General features: G+C 35.0%; 1 protein-coding gene across 23 annotated transcripts in view; it reads left to right on the top strand.

Annotated features, from left to right (window-relative positions):
• SLC38A9 (solute carrier family 38 member 9) overlaps positions 1-17,824 on the top strand; it is a 124,264-nt gene that overhangs the window by 55,335 nt on the left and 51,105 nt on the right. For 8 of the 23 annotated variants that reach the window (XR_011530579.1, XR_011530581.1, XR_011530582.1 and 5 more), the window contains one exon: positions 16,375-16,635. Coding sequence is in view for 13 of the 23 variants with exons in the window: in XM_070587578.1 (XP_070443679.1) it covers positions 16,414-16,635 (222 nt within the window). In the remaining 10 variants the exon portion in view is untranslated. Of the gene's footprint in view, positions 1-14,564; positions 14,667-16,374; positions 16,636-17,824 lie in introns of all 23 variants that reach the window. The other 15 variants (XR_011530576.1, XR_011530577.1, XR_011530578.1 and 12 more) reach the window with 3 other exon arrangements.

Raw genomic sequence — 17,824 nt, forward strand, 5'->3', positions numbered from 1 at the left:
CACAAAGAAGGAGAATTACAGGCCGCTATCGCTTATGATCATAGATGCAAAAATCTTCAACAAGATATTGGCAAACCAAATACGGCAATACATTAAAAGGATCGTATGCCATGATCAAGTGGGATTTACATGAGGGATGCAGGGATGGTTCAACATCTGCAAATTAATCAATGTGATATACCACATTAACAAAATGAAAAATAAAAACCATGTGGTCATCTCATTAGACACAGAGAAGGCATTTGACAAGATCCAACATCCATTTATGATAAAAAAAAAAACTCTTAGAAAAATGGGTATAGAAGGAAAGTACCTCAACATAATAAAGGCCATATATGCCACACCCACAGCTGACATCATACTCAATGAGGAAAAACTGAAATCCATCCCTCTGAGAACAGGGACAAGACAAGTGTGCCCACTCTCTCCAGTCTTATTCAACACAGTACTAGAGGTTTTGGCCAGAGCAATTAGGCAAGAAAAAGAAATAAAAGGTATTCAAATTGGATAGGAAGGAAGAAGTGAAACCCTTGGTGTTTGCAGAGACATGATTTTATATATAGAAAACCCTAAAGAATCCATTGGGAAACTATTAGAAATAATCAGCAACTACAGCAAAGTTGCAGGGTACAGAATCAACTCACGAAAATCAATTGCATTTCTCACTCTGACAACAAACAAACAGAACTCAAGAATACAATCCCATTTACTATCACAGCAAAAAAATAAAATATCTAGGAATAAATTTAACCAAGGAGGTGAAAGACCTATACACTGAAAAGTATAAGATGTTATTGAAAGAAATCGATGATGACATAAAGAAATGGAATGATATTCCATGTACATGGATTGAAATAATAAACATAGTTAAAATGTCCATTCTACCTAAAGCAATCTACAGATTCAATGCAATCTCTATCAGAATCCCAATGACATTCTTCACAGAAATAGAACAAAGTATCCTAAAATTCTTATGGGGCAACAAAAGACCCCAAATAGCTAAAGCAATCCTGAGAAAAAAGAACAAAGCTGGAGGCGTCACACTCCCTGACTTCAAAATATACTACAAAGCTATAGTAATCAAAACAGCATGGTACTGGTACAAAAACAGGTGCACAGATCCATGGAACAGAATTGAAAGCCCAGAAATAAACCCGCAGATCTACAGGCAGCTAATCTTTGACAAAGGAACTGAGAACATAGGATGGAGAAGGAAAAGTCTCTTTAATAAATGGTGTTGGGAAACTGGACAGCCATATGCAAAAGAATGAATTATTTTATGTTTTGCCATACCCAAAAATTAACTCAAAATGGATTAAAGACTTGAAGGTACGATGTGAAAGCATAACACTCCTGGAAGAAAATATAGGCGGTACACTCTTTGACATCGGTCTTACAAGGATCTTTTCGAATACCATTTCTACTTGGACAAGGGAAACAAAAAATAAACAAGTGGGACTTCATCAGGCTAAACAGCTTCTGCAAGGCAAAGGAAACCAGAAACAAAATGAAAACACAACCCACCAACTGGGAGAAAATATTTGCAAATCATGTATTCAACAAGGGGTTAATCTCCAAAAAATATAAAGTACTCATACAACTGAACAACAACAAAAAATAACCTGATCAAAAAATGGGCAGTGGAAATGAACAGACATTTTTCTAAACAAGATATACAGATAGCCAACAGGCACATTAAAAGATGTTCAACATCACTAGTTATTAGGGAAATGCAAATTAAAACTACAATGAGATGTCACCTTACACCTGTTGGAATAGGTATAATTACCAACACAAAAACTAACAAATGTTGGAGAGGATGTGGAGAAAAGGGAACCCTCATGCCCTGCTAGTGGAAATGCAAACTGGTGCAGCCACTATGGAAAACAGTATGGAGAGTTCTCAAAAAATTAAAAATAGAAATATGGTTCGACCCAGCTATCCCATTACTGGATGTTTATCCAAAGAACTTGAAATCAGCGATTCAAAGAGACTTATGCACCCCTGTGTTCATTTCAGCATTATTCACAATAGCCAAGGCATGGAAGCAAACCAAGTGCCCATCAGTTGACGAATGGATAAAGAAGATGTGGTATATATATACAGTGGAATACTACTCAGCCATAAAATATACCAAGTCCTATTTGCAACATGGATGGACCTTGAGGATATTATGGTAAGTGAAATAAGCCAGACAGAGAAAGAAACACTGCATGATTTCACTCATGTGTAGAAGATAAACACATAGACAAAGAGAACAGATGAGTGGTTAGCAGAGGAGAAGAGGGTTGCGGGGTGGGCATAAGAGGTAAAGGGGCATATATATATGATGACTGACAAATAATAATGTACAACTGAAATTGCAGAATGTTATAAACTATTATGACCTAAATAACAAAATGTATTTCAAAAAGGGTTTTAGTGCAATGGTATAATTACTGCAAAAGCAATGAAATCAATTCCAAGTATACAACAAAAGAATTGAGACTCTTTTTAACAGACTTAAAAACCAAATGTTTTAAGATTAATGGAGGCATATGAAATGCAGGGATCTTATTAAAACCCAATGGATGGCTGTAGCCTAATCATAAGGAATTGATGTTGTAAAAGTAACATTGAGATTATGTATCTTTGGCTTGCCTGTTATTTTTTAGTCTTAGTCTGAAATTGTCCCCAAAACTGTATTACATAACTTGTCTATGGCTTCTTATTTTAAGATTTCTTCTTGCAATCTATTCTCTATTCATTTGTCAGAAGATAGGATTTCTAAGGTCTTTTAAATGTTAGAAGATAAATGAATGCTTCAACATTTCAAGTTAGGAAGTACATTTTCTGTAAAGTAACATAGGAAAATACTTCGGTGCTATATTTATTTTAAAAAGAACATCATATTTGCAAGAACATCATACTTCATTTTTTTACTGCAATAGTTTATAATTTATCTTGGCATGTTATCATTACTGCAATTAAGGTTCTTTCTCTCTTTTATCATATTCATATCTGACCTGTTATTATTTATTCTAACACTGGTTTTTATAACACTGGTTTTTATATCTCTGCTTTTTTATTTTCCTATACTTCATATATAGAATAGCTTCTAATCTTCTTTTAAATCCTTGCTTATTCGTTATAAATTGATGAATCTTTTGTCTTCTTTACTCTATCTTTGAGTGTAGCTATGCCCAAGAATTAACGTATTAAAATTCATATTTTATTATGTTACTTTCATTTTGTTTCTCCTTTATTATAGTTAGAGAATAATTTTTATCTTTATGTCTATAGATAGATATATATTTTCCATTTTATTCCAGCTTTCTTGAGATATAATCAATCTTTTAATTTTATTAAAGTTAGTAAGTTTGGGTGTTAAAAATAATTGCCTTAAAAAAGGGCATGGTTCTCAAGCATTGCTAGTGGGATTGAAACATAGTATAGCCACTTTTGAAAAACAATTTGACAATTCTTCAAAATGTTAAATATAGAATTGTCATTTGACCCAACAATTCCACGCCAAGGTGTATACACCCAAGAGAATTGAAAACATATGTCCACACAAATAGTTATAAACAGTTTGTAATGTTCATACTAGACAAAAGTGGAAATAATCCAAATGTCAGTCAGTTGATGTTTACAATTAAAATGTGGTATATCCATACGGTGGAATATTATTTGACCATAAAAAAGAAGCAAAGTAGCAGTATATGGTACAATATGTATGAACCTTGAAAACATTGTGCTGTGTGAAAGAAGCCACACAAAAAAGGTCTCATATTGTACTATTCAATTTGTATAAACTGTCTAATTTAGGTAAAATCATAGAGACAGAAAGGAAGTAGACTAATGGTTACCAGGGGCTGGAGAGAAGGGAGACTAGAGTCAAGAGTTTCCTTTGGGGGTGATGAAAATGTTCTAAAGTTGATTACGGTGATGGTTGCACAACTCTGAATGTACTAAAAACTACTGAATTGTAAATTATAAATGGGTAACTTTTATGGTATGTGAATTAATATCTTAATAAATCTGTTATTAAAAAATAAAAGAGGTGGGGTTGGCCCTGTGGCTGAGTGGTTAAGTTCACATGCTCTGCTTCAGCGGCCTAGGGTTTTACAGGTTCAGATCCTGGGCACGGACATAGCACTGCTCATCAAGCCATGCTGAGACGGCATCCCACATGCCACAACTAGAAGGACCCACAATTGAAAATATACAACTATGTACTGTGGGGCTTTGGGGAGAAAAAGGAAAAAATAAAATCTTTAAAAAAAGTTTTAAAAATAAAGGAAGGCATGGTGGACTTCTGCTTATGATAAGGGCAGGTTAAGGAATTTGGACCAATCAACTGGCTAAGAATAACTAGAAAACTGACAAAATTTTTTTAAAGTCGACTTGAAGACATGGGAGAACTAATAAGACAATGAAGAATAATGACATCTAGATCAAGAAGAAGAAGGAAACCCAGAAAGGGGTGTCACAGCATCTCCTCAAGGGTTTTTGGCAATTCTAGTTTATTAGCTGAGAGAACAATAAATCGAACACAGCTTTTGACAGCTTTACAAGGCTAGAGGGAGAAAAATTAGAATCCAGGTCTCACTAAAAGTAGACCCCATGCAAACTTTGGGTTGGAAGCCCTAAAGTCTATAAGCTTAGAAATATGAGTGAACTTGAAATAAAATGACCTCCTTGCAGGGACTGGAGCTCAACTTTAACTCATCTCAATCCCCAAAACTGGATTAAGATAATGTAGGATTGCTGGCTTTCTCAAATTGGCTCCCAAAAGCAAGTGTAAACCTTTTCTAAAGAAAATAGTATTTTCTAGGCTTCAAATTATTTATACTATTTTCCATATACAGATGGTCCCTGACTTATGATCATTTGACTTAGGATATTTTTGACTTTGCGATGGTGTAAAAGTGATACACATACAGTAGAAAGCATATTTCAAATTTTGAATTTTGATCTTTTCCCTGGGCTAGTGATATGTGGTAGGATACTCTGCAGTGGGCTGCAGCTCCCAGTGAGCCACGTGATCGTGAGGGTAAACAACCAATACACTTATGACCGTCTGTACCCACACAACCATTCTGTTTTTCACTTTTAGTACAGTATTCAATAAATTACATGAGATATTCAATACTTTATTATAAAATAGGCTTTACGTTGGATGATTTTGCCAAACTGTAGGCTAATGTAAGTGTTCTGGGTATGTTTTAAGGTAGGCTGTGCTAAGCTATGATGTTCAGTAGTTAGATGTATTAAATGCATTTTCAACTTACAAAGGGTTTATCAGGATGTGACCCCATCAAAGGTCAAGAAAGGGGGGCCAGCCTGGTGGCGAAGCGGTTAAGTTCACATGTTTCGCGTCAGTGGCCCAGGGTTCGCCCGTTCGGATCCCGGGTGCGGACATAGCACCACTTGGCAAGCCATGCTGTGGCAGGCGTCCCACATATAAAGGAGAGGAAGATGGGCATGGATGTTAGCTCAGGGCCAGTCTTCCTCAGCAAAAACAGGAGGATTGGCAGCAGATTTTAGCTCAGGACTAATCTTCCTCAAAAAAACAAAATAAAACCAAAGGTCAAGAAAGTTCTGTATTGTGGAATTCCGTAAGTACAATGTCAAGTACTTAATCAAAAATAGCTAGGCATAAGAGGAGACAAGACAACATGATTAGAAATTAAGAGATCCAATACAAAATAGAGATAGAAGTGATCCAGATAATAGAGTTATCAGGAGCAGACTTTTAAAGAACTTTGTTTAATATGTTCAAGGAAATTGAAATAAGGTTGAGAATTTTGGCATTGGCTAGAAATATGAAAAAGAACCAAATTCATGGAAAATGTTTGTTGAATAAAAAAAGAATAAATGGAAATTTTGGAAATAAATCACAGTAACCTAGGATAAGAAATCAATCAACGACAATAACAAATGTTAGCAAGGATGTGGAACAGTGGGAATGCTCATACAGTACTAGAGTGAGTGTAAATTAGTACAATCATTTTGGAAAAGAATTTGTAATTATCTACTAACATTGAGTATATAACAAGTTTGTAATCAATAGAAATGTGTGCACATTGCACCAAGAGACGTGTACAAGAATATAGATTGCAATTTATGCATAGGAGCTCCAAACTGGAAATAAACCAGAAACCCATCAATAAGAATGGTTAAATAAATTGTATTTTCACATAATAAAATCTTACACAGCTATGAAAATGAACAAACTACAGCTACACACAAGAATATAGATGAATCTCATAAAGATAAAGTTGGCAAAAGAAGCTAGATGGAAAATACATATCGTGTGATTCCACTTTATGTAAAGTTCAACAGCAAGTAAAATTAATTGTGTGTATGTGTGCCTGCCTGCATGTATGTGGGTCTACACTCATTTGGAAATGCACTGAAACATTAGCTGATTATTTCTCCTGAATCTTTCCCTGAACCTCATGCCCCTGCAGCAAACCGAGAGTCCTTTGTCAGGGTCATCCAAGGATTTGAACTGCCATAAACTCTAGGGATCACAACTGAGGCTGAGAATGATATATAAGGGGAAAGTACCAGGTTTCAAGGAGTAGTAAAAAGTTTCATGATAAAAAATTGTCCATAAGAATCACTGAAATGCCCCCCAAAAGCTATATTATAAGCGGTTTTCCATATTAGGAATTCTTTCTAAACATCGCTTTAAAAAATATGTATTATTTAAATATATCATAATTTAATAATGTTTAAATATTAAGCTGTTTACAATTTTTAATTATTTTAAATGATGCTGTGATTAGCAGCTTTCTATATACCATATTTAGATTTCCTTCTAATAGAGTCTCAAAAGTATAATTATTAAAATAAAGGTTGTAAGCACAGTTAAGCCTCTTGATGCATATAGCCAAATTGTTTTCTAGAAAGACTATGCCGCCTTATACTGCTACCAGCAATGCATGACAGTTCCTATTTCAAAATCCCCTTTCTAGCACTATTTCCTTCTTTTTACCAAAATATCTCTTATATTTTGTTTATAAAACTTTCATATATGTAAAAGTTAGTTGATAGGGAGGCAGTTGGCAGGGCAAGTTTCACGTTGGACTCTTGCCTTTATCAGTCTAGTCTGTTATTCTGGGATTGGTCTGCTGAGTAACATACTGTACAACTAACAATGGATTTCTGTCAAGCTACTACAGTATTTGCCATCTGGGTTGAAAATATAGCCATTGTCACCTGAAAGACCAGTTTGTGTAGACCTTTTTTTTTAAAAAAGATTGGCACCTGAGCTAACAACTGTTGCCAATCTTTTTTTTCTTTTTTCTTTTTCTCCCCAATCCCCCCAGTACATAGTTGTATATTTCAGTTGTGGGTCCTTCTAGTTGTGGCATGTGGGATGCCGCCTCAGCATGGCCTGATGAGTGGTGCCATGTCCGCACCCAGGATCTGAACCAGTGAAATCCTGGGCCACCAAAGCGGAGCACGCGAACTTAACCACTCGGCCACCGGGCTGGCCCTGTGTAGACCATTTGTTGCTAGTGTCTTTGCAGTGGCAGAGCAGAAGTTCTCTTAGCCCACCTGCCTTTCTTGAGAGCCATGATGAAAAATTCTAAGGCTTGATGTGTAGTATCCCTTTTTTAAGTTATGGGAAAAATAAGAAAGAGGCTCTTTGTCTTTGGTGATCTGTTTAAAAAGTAAATGAGTTTTGGTTTTGTGTTTTAAATTTCTAGATAACTGAATTAAGAAAACAAGGAAAGCAATTTTAATCATTTGAAGAATCATATATATTTAAAATAAGATTTATCTCAATATGTATACTTAATGAATTCTTTACCTTCTTTCATTACCTTTTCAGTTTTTAAGAAAAAAGAATTTTAGTTAAAATGCTGGCCTAGCGTTTTTCTTCTTCTCTCCTATTTTTTTTTTTTTTAGTGGGGAATAGTTAGGTTACGAAACTGGAAATTTTAGAAACTGGAAATTTTATTTCTTTTCCAGAAATTCTTTTGGTAGATTTGTGTGAGAAGGAGAGTAATAATTGGCATGGCATTGCAGACCAAAGCCTACCCTTTATTTATAATTAAGACAAGCTCTTTATTTCAAAATATTAAGTTAATACTCATTCTTTATTGCACTTAAGTAAATTGAGACAATTTGTGATTTATTTTGGCATTCTCATAAAGTGAATAAAAAGAGAGCTGCTTGGAAAACTGTGCCCTCTTGGGAATTTTTCCCACATTCCTAATCTTCCTTTGTGGAATGTCACTCAGTATGTCTCATTTGGAACTGGGTTTTTTTTTTTTAGATAGAAGATAGGATGAGGTGGTGGTGTTACTGTTTTATATCAACCTAGAGAAAAACTGAAGAACTATTATGTTGGTATTTACTTACAGATGCTTCTAGTATCTTAACTTGTTTGAAATGTTCTTGGTGTTTATATAGTTCCATTAGCCTCATTTCACTACTGATACTCAAAACAAAACAAAGCAAAACCTTGCATTTCTGTTACTGATTATTTTGTAGCCATAAAAGAAGAGATTATTTGTTTTCAGGACAGTAAAATTAAAGTAATTTATGGATTTTTTAAAACCAAAATTTGAAAGCTTGAATTTCATTTAAAGAATTTTGGAATTCATTCTTAGCAAAATCTGTATTTAATTAAGATACATGGGCCTGAGAATTAATATTCAGGTCATGTTCTTTGTCCACATGTCATTGATGAAGATGTTTACTTGCAGCTAAGTAACAGCTCAGAATTCTATAATAAAGGATCCATAACCTTCAACCAGGTGTTTATTAATATTTACTTTTTCGTCATACCACCCTTATCAGTTAAAAAAAAAGTCTAAAAAAATTGAGACTGCATATATATATGTGTATTTGTGTGTGTATTCATTTGCAAATTACATACACATACTTCTATGCTTATGTACATTATAAAACATAAAAATAGAAATTTCAAAATTATAAGATGTGATCTTCATAAAATTAACTTTTAATTTTATTAACAGTACATCAGAACTTTTGTTTTTACTTTATAATATTTTCAATAACAATTAAATATGCTTTATTATTTTTGAAAACCTTATAAAACTTTGCCACATAGTAAGTGAAACTGATTTGAAGTTCATTTCAATCTCATCCAACAATTATGTGGAAGTTTTTGTTGAAATTTGCCTGGTAAATTTTCATCCTCCCTGGTGTCACTCAGTTCTTACATGTAGTGATTGGCAGTGCTATTTTGCATATTTTGGTATCCCCTGCTATTTTTAAAGTCCAAAATACTAGTGTGTTGGTTTAATACTGTTAATTTAGAAACAACCTTTCGCTTTGTTCACCTTTCTTGATTCTCTCTCCAGTCTATCCTCCAATCTCTCCTTCATTTCTGACACCCTCCTGGCTTTACTTTGCCATTCAATTCCAGCAGTCATCCCCAAAACACACACACCCCCCAGAAGGGGAACAAAAGCATTGATTTAGAGAGAGCCTTCAGAAAGTGGCTTATCTCTTTGCTCAGGGAAGGGGAGGAGTTAATAGACAGAACCATCCTTCCCAGGTTAACTGGGAGAGAAATCAAAACTGCTATGACCCAGTAGGTTCTGGCCAGAGTGGAGGAGCTCCCTAGCGATCTGAAAGCCCACTTGAGGGGCACCAAGCGCTTCAGGAAGGTCCTGAAGTCTTTCTGGACCAATTACTTCAAAAGGGTCAGTTTGGAAGGTATCCTGGGCAGAAGGATACAAAGGGGAAAGAATCATTAGATATAGTCATATCTAATAATTTACATTAGAGTTATAACTTTTTAAGAAAAATTTTTTTATTTTTTATTTTTCCTTCTTCTCCCCAAAGTCCCCCAGTACATAGTTGTGTATTCTAGTTGTGGGTCCTTCTAGCTGTGGCATGTGGGACACCACCTCAGCATGGCCCAAGGAGTGGTACCATGGATCCGGGCCCAGGATCCAAATGGGGGAAACCCTGGGCCAGCGAAGCGGAGTGCGCAAACTTAACCACTCGGCCACAGGGCCAGCCCTTAGAATTATAACTTTTGAATGTTTATTTTTATAAGTTGTTTTATTTGATGATTTATAATGTTTGTAAATTTCCGTATTTGAAATATGAGTGTTTAATTTCCCTGATTTTTAAACATTTTATATTCTGAACACTTTTTAGTGAAAATACTTGTATTAATACTTGTGTTACATGGAATGAATACCAAGATACTAGTGTTGCCATTTGCTTCATTATTACAATTGTTATTTTTTTTTATGTTTAATACAGGTTCAAAGACCATTCACATTCTTTGTAAGTTCTTAAATGTTAGAAAATTTTTAATCTATGTGTATAAGATTGCAGGTATGAGTTTTTATTGGTGACAGACATCATTTTCAGCAATACGTGTAACAATGGAAACATTTATAGACATCTGTTATTAGGATATTCTCTGTACAACATGAGTTTTTTTTAAAGTAACTACTTTCTCAGTCATTGTTAAAATATCTTCTTTACCTTGAAAGGAGATAGATTAAGTATCTGGGGGCTTTTTGGCTTTTAATACGTGCTGTGTACCTATGTAGTATACTGTCGACAGCCACATGTCATCATAAAAGAGGTCAACAAATTTGGAACAGTTGTCTTTTTATATAGGAAAAGTAGGTAACTCATGTTTAAGTTTGACAAATCTTTAAGGTATTTTGCCACAAGATAACCAGCAAATTTCTGAATGGTACAAAAGATGTTTTGCTCCCTCTTGATCTCATTACTAAATTTTGAAGGAATATGTTAATTGATTTTTTTTTTGTTTTTTTATCACATGATATATGTATATATAGAAGAGTGCATAATACGTATGTACAATTTAAAAAATAATTATGAAGCTGACACTCATCTAACCAACACCAAGGTCCAGAAGTTAGCAGCACCCCAGAAGCTCCCCACGTGTCTTTCACCAAACACATCCCCCATCTTCCCTACAGATAACAACTCTCCTGACATTCTTGTGATCATTTCCTTACTTTTCTTCATAATTTATTGTCCTTGTATCCCTAAATACTGAATTCAGTTTTACCTGTTTTGTGTCTCATGTAAAAGGAATCATACTGTATGCAGGGCTTTGTGGATTTTGTTCAGCACTGTAATTCTCATCCAAGCTGTGTGTAACTCTACTTTCATTCCAGTGGTTTCTAGCATTTTATTCTGTGAGTATCTGAAGTTTATTTATCTGTTCTACTGTTGTTGGACATTTGGGATGTTTCTAGTGTGAGGCTCTTACAAATAATGTTTCCATGAAAATTCTTGCATGTATCTCCTGGCATACATGTACAAGAACTTTTCTAGGATTATGCCCGAGAATGGACTTGCTTGGTAGTAGTGTTTGTGCATATTCAACTTAACTAGATAATACCAGACTTTTCCACCGGGGTTATACCAATTTATATTCCCACTAGAATGTAAAAGGTTTCCATTGCTCTACCTCCTTAGCACTTGTTATTGTCAGATTTTAAAATTTTAGCCATTCTGATGAACATATTATCGTATCTCATTTTGTTTTTTTGCAAGAGGACGAGGTTGGCAACATGTTATTAATGATCACTAGTGGTGGGGTTATAGGTGATTTTTGTATTTTTTATGCTTTTTAAAGTATTTTCTAGAGAATTTACACTTAGCCCTTCAACTACCACTCCATTTCTCTCATTGCTCTTTACAGAAAATTCCTTGCAAAGATTATTTATACTCACCATACCCAATTTTTTCTTGAACCTGATTCAGACAGAATTTTTCCCTTTTCACTCACTGGAACTACTCCTATCCAAGTCACCAACAGTCATTTCACTGATCAGTCCTCATCTCATTTGACTTAGCAGTATCACTTGACACAATTAATCATTTTCTACTCCTGTAAACAGTCTTTACTTGGCTTGAAGATACCACACTAAATGAATTTTCTTACAGGTTGCTTCTTCTCATTTTGTATAGCGTTTGAGACCTTGATAAATCCTCCCGTCATTTCTCTCTCAAGTATTTATTTTTTAAATTTTAAGCCTACATGAAAGTTGAAAGCTTTATTCCCATAATTTATTAGCTTTTTTCCTGATTATAAAAATAATAGAAGTTTTGATGGTCATACTATGGTTATATATGATGTCATCATTGGGTGAACCTGAGTCAGTATATGGGAACTCTCTGTACTATTTTTCCACCTTCTGTGTGAGTCTAAAATTATTTCATAATAAACTGTTTTTCTTAAAGCAATGCACCATATTATTCACCATACTTTATTTATTCACTATATTTTGCTGAACTCCTACAATATGCCAGGTACTATTCTAGGACCTGAGAATATAGTAGTTACCAAATTGAGAAAAGTCCCTGCCCTCATGGAGCTTATATTTACTGGAGGCACTCGATAATAAATAAGAAGTATATATTATGTTAAATGGTATAAATGCTAGGGAGAGAATGAAAAGCAGAGAAGGTGTATACGAAACAACAAGTGTAGACAGGAGGAGTTGAAATTTTAGATATGGTGACAAGGATAGCCAAATGCCTCATTGAGAAAGGGACAATTGAAGAAAGACTTGAAAGAAGTAAAGAAGCAAGTCATGCATATATTTAGGGGGAAGTCCTTCAGAGCCTTTGTGTTTACCTCAAATTAATAACAAAGGTCTTGAAGTAGGTGCTTGCTTGTCATGTTTCAGGAATGGTGAGGAACAGTTGAGGAGGCTAGTGTGAGGAGGCTAGTGTGGTAGGCAATGAAGTCCAAGAGATGGGATGCGGGAGGGGTGGCAGGGAGCAGTTTGACATATGAATCAGGAGTTCAAGCTGGAGATAATCGTTCGAGTGCCATCAGCATATACATTAGAGTTATGTGATTAGATGACTCCACCAAGAGATTGAGTATAGACAGAGAAGAGAAAATGTCTATGGGTTAAACTCTGAGTTACTCTGATATTTAAGTGTTGGGGGTTTCAGAAGGAATCAGCAAAGGAACTGAGACTGAGGGTTCTTCCATTTAGGACTATATCCTTTATTGGCATATGAAGTCCTCCACGTAGTGGCCCAGGTTTAACTTATCTCTTACCACTTCTCTTTGTACTGCTTAGAGTTTTAAGAAATATATCATGCTGTCTCTCCTGGTTCTTTCTACATCCTTTTCCATTTCTCAAAACACTATTTCTTTCCTCCTTTTCCTCATCCCTGACTAACTCCTTTGTATCTTTTAGGATTCACCTCAACCGTAACTTCCCTAGTGGTCTGCCAGATGTCGTTTAGCTTCCCCTTCTATATGCCCTACACATACCTAGCATCACATAACCTCTCTACTCTTTCTTGCTCCCATTGTTGCTCATAAGCTCTTTCTTTTTCTATTTTTCTCTCTGGATTGGAATTGCTTATTTAGCTATCTCCTCCAATAGATTATGATCCTTGAGGTTCTATGTCCTATTCATCACTTAATGTTAGGCACTGTGTTTAATACTTGGTTGGTGCTTAAGTAATATTTATTAAATTTGAGAACCAAAATAAATTAACTTGCCATAATAGAAAGAGAAGAGCCTTATATAGGCTCAGTCTTTGGAAACAGTGAGTAAAGTTGGAGTGTAGAGCAGAGTTTTTGTGAAAGAGGATGTTGTATAAGCATCGGGAAGTGAGAAACATGTCAGTAAGCCAAAGGTTACCAGTATTTTTCTTGTAGCAGCAAGGAATTTCTAGCTGCAATGGCTTGATTAACATCTTTTCTGTCTTTTCTCTTGAAAAGCTGCCTGGCAGACATACAGTGTTTTACCAAGCAGATAGAAACAAGCACAGTGGGTTCATTATTTTGAATGTTTACTTGCATAAGACTTGTATTTTTAATACTTGATTCACTTTTCATTTTTTAACAAACTACCCCAATCTGGCAGGTGTTTAAGTGCTTCAGGTTTCATAGGGATGTGAATAAAGGAAGAGTTTTAAGTCAAGGGTCTTCATATTGAGTGTGCACCTTCTTAAGGGTCATGGAATTGTTTTTAAGCTTCAGAGAAGCATAACTGGTTGGTAGAAGGGTGGAGACAGATCTAAAAGCCAGAAATTTTTAAGAAATTTAAGGAGTGGAACCTAGCAAAGGTGTTAGATGGAAATAAGGTTTCTTTGTTTAAGTGTATTAAATGAAAATATGAGGTTTTGAGTCACATTTTAAAGTATTTTTAAAATTTTGCTGAATGTTAAAAGCATTTTTTCTATAGCATGACCATAAATATTTATAAGGTGAGACAAATATAACTTCTACATGAAATATCATAAATTATTTTCAGTGTGGCACAGCTGAGCTACATTTCAAATGGGAAGTAACGTCAATAGGGAGTAGTCATGTGAAACTATTCAGAAGAAAAAGCGCAAGTTTCAAAAGTCTTTTATTCTGAATATTGTTCTCTGTATAGCATTAATTTAAAATGTGTTTTCAGATTCAACTAAAGTTCAATTTAGAAATAGAATTTATATTTTTTGCTCTCTTAGATGAAGGCTTAAGCACATGTTTCTAATAATTCAGTTAAAATATGCTGAGTTGTATACTTTTAAAGAGAATCTGTTTTGAAAAGATTCCAAAATATTTGTTTGAACAGGCACTCAGCATCTCGATGAAAAGTGTTGGAAAAGAAAAACTTTCAGAGTCATTCTGCTCTCAGAGTACCCAAGCCAACTCAACTGGTACAGTTAACACTTCTGTAAGAGGCCAGGAGCCAAGAAATGTAGCACTTCCTGGACTGCTTTTCAGCAGGCCTTCAAGCCAACTTAGTGGTTGATATTAATATCATTGAATTTTCAGAGTAATAAGCTACAAGTAGAAAATCTACATCTCTTTCTATCAACATCATACTTATTAGTCTCTTTTAGTAATCCCTGATTAGCTTCAATCTCTATGTTGACATTAAAGCTATAATTCCTTGTTAAATTTTGTGGGGTATCATTCTTACAAAACAAGAAGGGAATGCCCTGTAGAGTACAACTTCAGGTATGATTAAACTGTCTCCTAGACTTAAATATTTTTACGTTGCTTTTTAGTACTACTGAGTGTCACAGTAGAGATGTAAATTATGTAGAACACCATAGTGCTTTGAGAGGATTGGTAGTTATCTCAGGCTACCGAATTTATAAGTAGAGACAGTTTATTCAGCCTTTCATTTTCTGACCCTTTCATTTTCATTTCATCCCCTTGAGATTTATTGACACCACTTAATTCACTTAGCAATTATATGCTTAGTATAGATAGTATGTCATGTTGATCTCTGTATCCACATATTTGATCAAATAAGTGCTCTAATTAGATATTTGTTGGATTGAACTAGAAAGTACCTATCATATTTAGGTACTGTAGTGGAAAATAAATAATAAAGACTCAAAAATTCTGTTTGCTAACTAGTGAGACAAGACTAAATTTAACATCTATACTACCATTTCTCTAACATCACAGGGTTAGTTGGAAAATCAGCAGAAACCAAAATTTCAGTCATTTGGTTTTTCAAGTGCTTCCCACAAGATTAGATTAATAGTGTCTCTAGAAATGATGAACATCCTTTAGTAAATTTTAAGCTTCTTTCAGAACCATAAGTGTCAAGGAGTTATGTGGAATCAATAATAAATCTCCTTGCTTTTTTTCCCTTTATTGTTTGGATCTGTGTATAATCTGAAATAGCAAATTATATAAAATTTGGGGACACAGTATCATTTCTAACTTCAAGGGATCTAAGAATCAGCAGAGGAATGCAAGCCTTTCATACAACTCTGCCTGGTCTTTCCATTTGAGATAGTACATTACTGGAAGCTTAGAAAGCAAATGGAGTGAGTTTCAGGAAGGAACTGAAGGGGTTAATGACTGAAAATGATGATTGAAAACCAGAATCTGCAGTTGGTTGGGACATGGTTATGGGAAGGAAGCATATGCAAATAGTAGCACAATAGGGTATGTTACTGAAATCCAAGAAAAGTAGAATGAGGCAAAATATCTCTAGTGTCTTAATATTTCATTTGATAGTACTTTGGATATGTTTCACAAGGTAAATGGTTGAGATCACTAATCCTTAGTATATGAACCAAGAAATAGGAATTCTGTTTATCATAGGAAGTAATTTTGCCCATAAAGAAGGAGTAGAAACTCTTTATTAGAGGAATATTTCTGTCTATAATTTCTGTGATTTAGTGCCAAAAGCTTTTTGAGAGAATATTCAAAGCTGTGTCTGTTTGATCGTTGAAAACTGACAGCTGCTGTATTTCTTTGTAATAACTGATTGAAGCTCTTTCTGTTATATCTCTTCTATTGCTAAATTCCTTAAATTTAAAAAAAATATATTTAAAGTAATAGTATTATGAAACAAAAGCTTTATTCTGTGGATTGGATAATACTTCTTTTGTGACATTTTCTTTTCCCACCAAAAGTGAGAAGTGAATGCCTTGCCTTGGTACATCCCATGTCTAATGGAGGACAAGAAGTTATTTTCTTCAATGGCTGACTTCCAGAATTTCTGGCTGAACATTCTTTGTCAAGTGTATATTCCCTTCTCTAGGCCTTTCTATATAGAGCCCACAAACATCGTCAATGTGAATGATGTCATTCAGAGGGTTAGCGACCATGCCTCTGCCATGAACAAGAGGATTCATTACTACAGCCGGCTTACCGCTCCTGCAGACAAGGCACTGGTAAGGGGCAAAGCATTGCTCATTGTCTAAGGTTAAGTTGAAATGAACAGTGAACAACATAAACCAGGGCAACTCCCAGTGGTTGAACTTCTGGCTGGCCGTATTCCCAGGGTGGCATCATGGAAAGTCAAAGATAGTAATTAAGACATGTTCTACGTCTCAGGCTAGTTCATTCTTATCTAGCCTGACGTAGAGAGATCTGAAACAATTTCTCTGTGTTAACAACAGCCAGAGATTTGTTGGATTAAGTTTTGCTAATCCCCAATCGTAAAAGCTCTGAGGAGGATAAACTACTCTTGAAGTAGTTTAGGTCATTGATTAACAACATAAATGATAACAGGTTCTGGTTAGTCTGTTCAATTTTTAAGTTTGAAGCTACACGGGAAAAATGTTTTTAGAAATTTGCTACAGGAGTGGGACACTGAAATATATACATATATATATATATATATGATATTTTCCTATTTAGCAGTGTCCTTTTATAGATCAAAAACAAAGGTCAAAGGACAGCCACTAAACATTTTAGGCCTTGTGGGCCACATGTTGTCACATAGTCTTCTTCATTTTTGTTTTATAATAACCAAAAATACAAAAGCTATTCTTAGCAAAGGGACTGTAAAAAATCAGGTTTAAGGCCAGATTTGGCCTATGGGCCATAGTTTCTTGACTCTTTTTTTTTTTTTTCAAGAAGATTAGCTCTGACCTAACATCTGCCAGCAATCCTCCTCTTTTTGCTGAGGAATACTGGCCCTGAGCAAACATCCATGCCCGTCTTCCTCTATTTTATGTGAGGCACCTGCCACAGCATGGCTTGGTGTGTAGGTCCGCATCTGGGATCTGAACCGGTGAACCCTGAGCCGCTGAAGCAGAACGTGTAAACTTAACTGCTGTGCCATCAGGCCAGCCCCCATAGTTTGTTGACTCTTGATCTTCTAAAATCTGTGTCATTATTTTAGGATTAAAAATATATAAGTAATTTGGTTGCTTATAAGAATTACCACATATAAGATAATCAGAAACTTGAAAGCTTAAAGAGAAATGGAAACATTCTGGAAGAAAAAAATAAATGATTTTTTTATAGGTAATAATAAAAAGGGAGAAGAGAACCAACATTCTTTAGATGCTTACTAAGGGACAAGAATTGAACTAGTCACTCGAACATAGATACCTTATTTTAAGCCTGTGAAGT

This window comes from Equus przewalskii, chromosome 20 (assembly GCF_037783145.1).
Source record: "Equus przewalskii isolate Varuska chromosome 20, EquPr2, whole genome shotgun sequence".
Classification (NCBI taxonomy): Eukaryota; Metazoa; Chordata; class Mammalia; order Perissodactyla; family Equidae; genus Equus; species Equus przewalskii.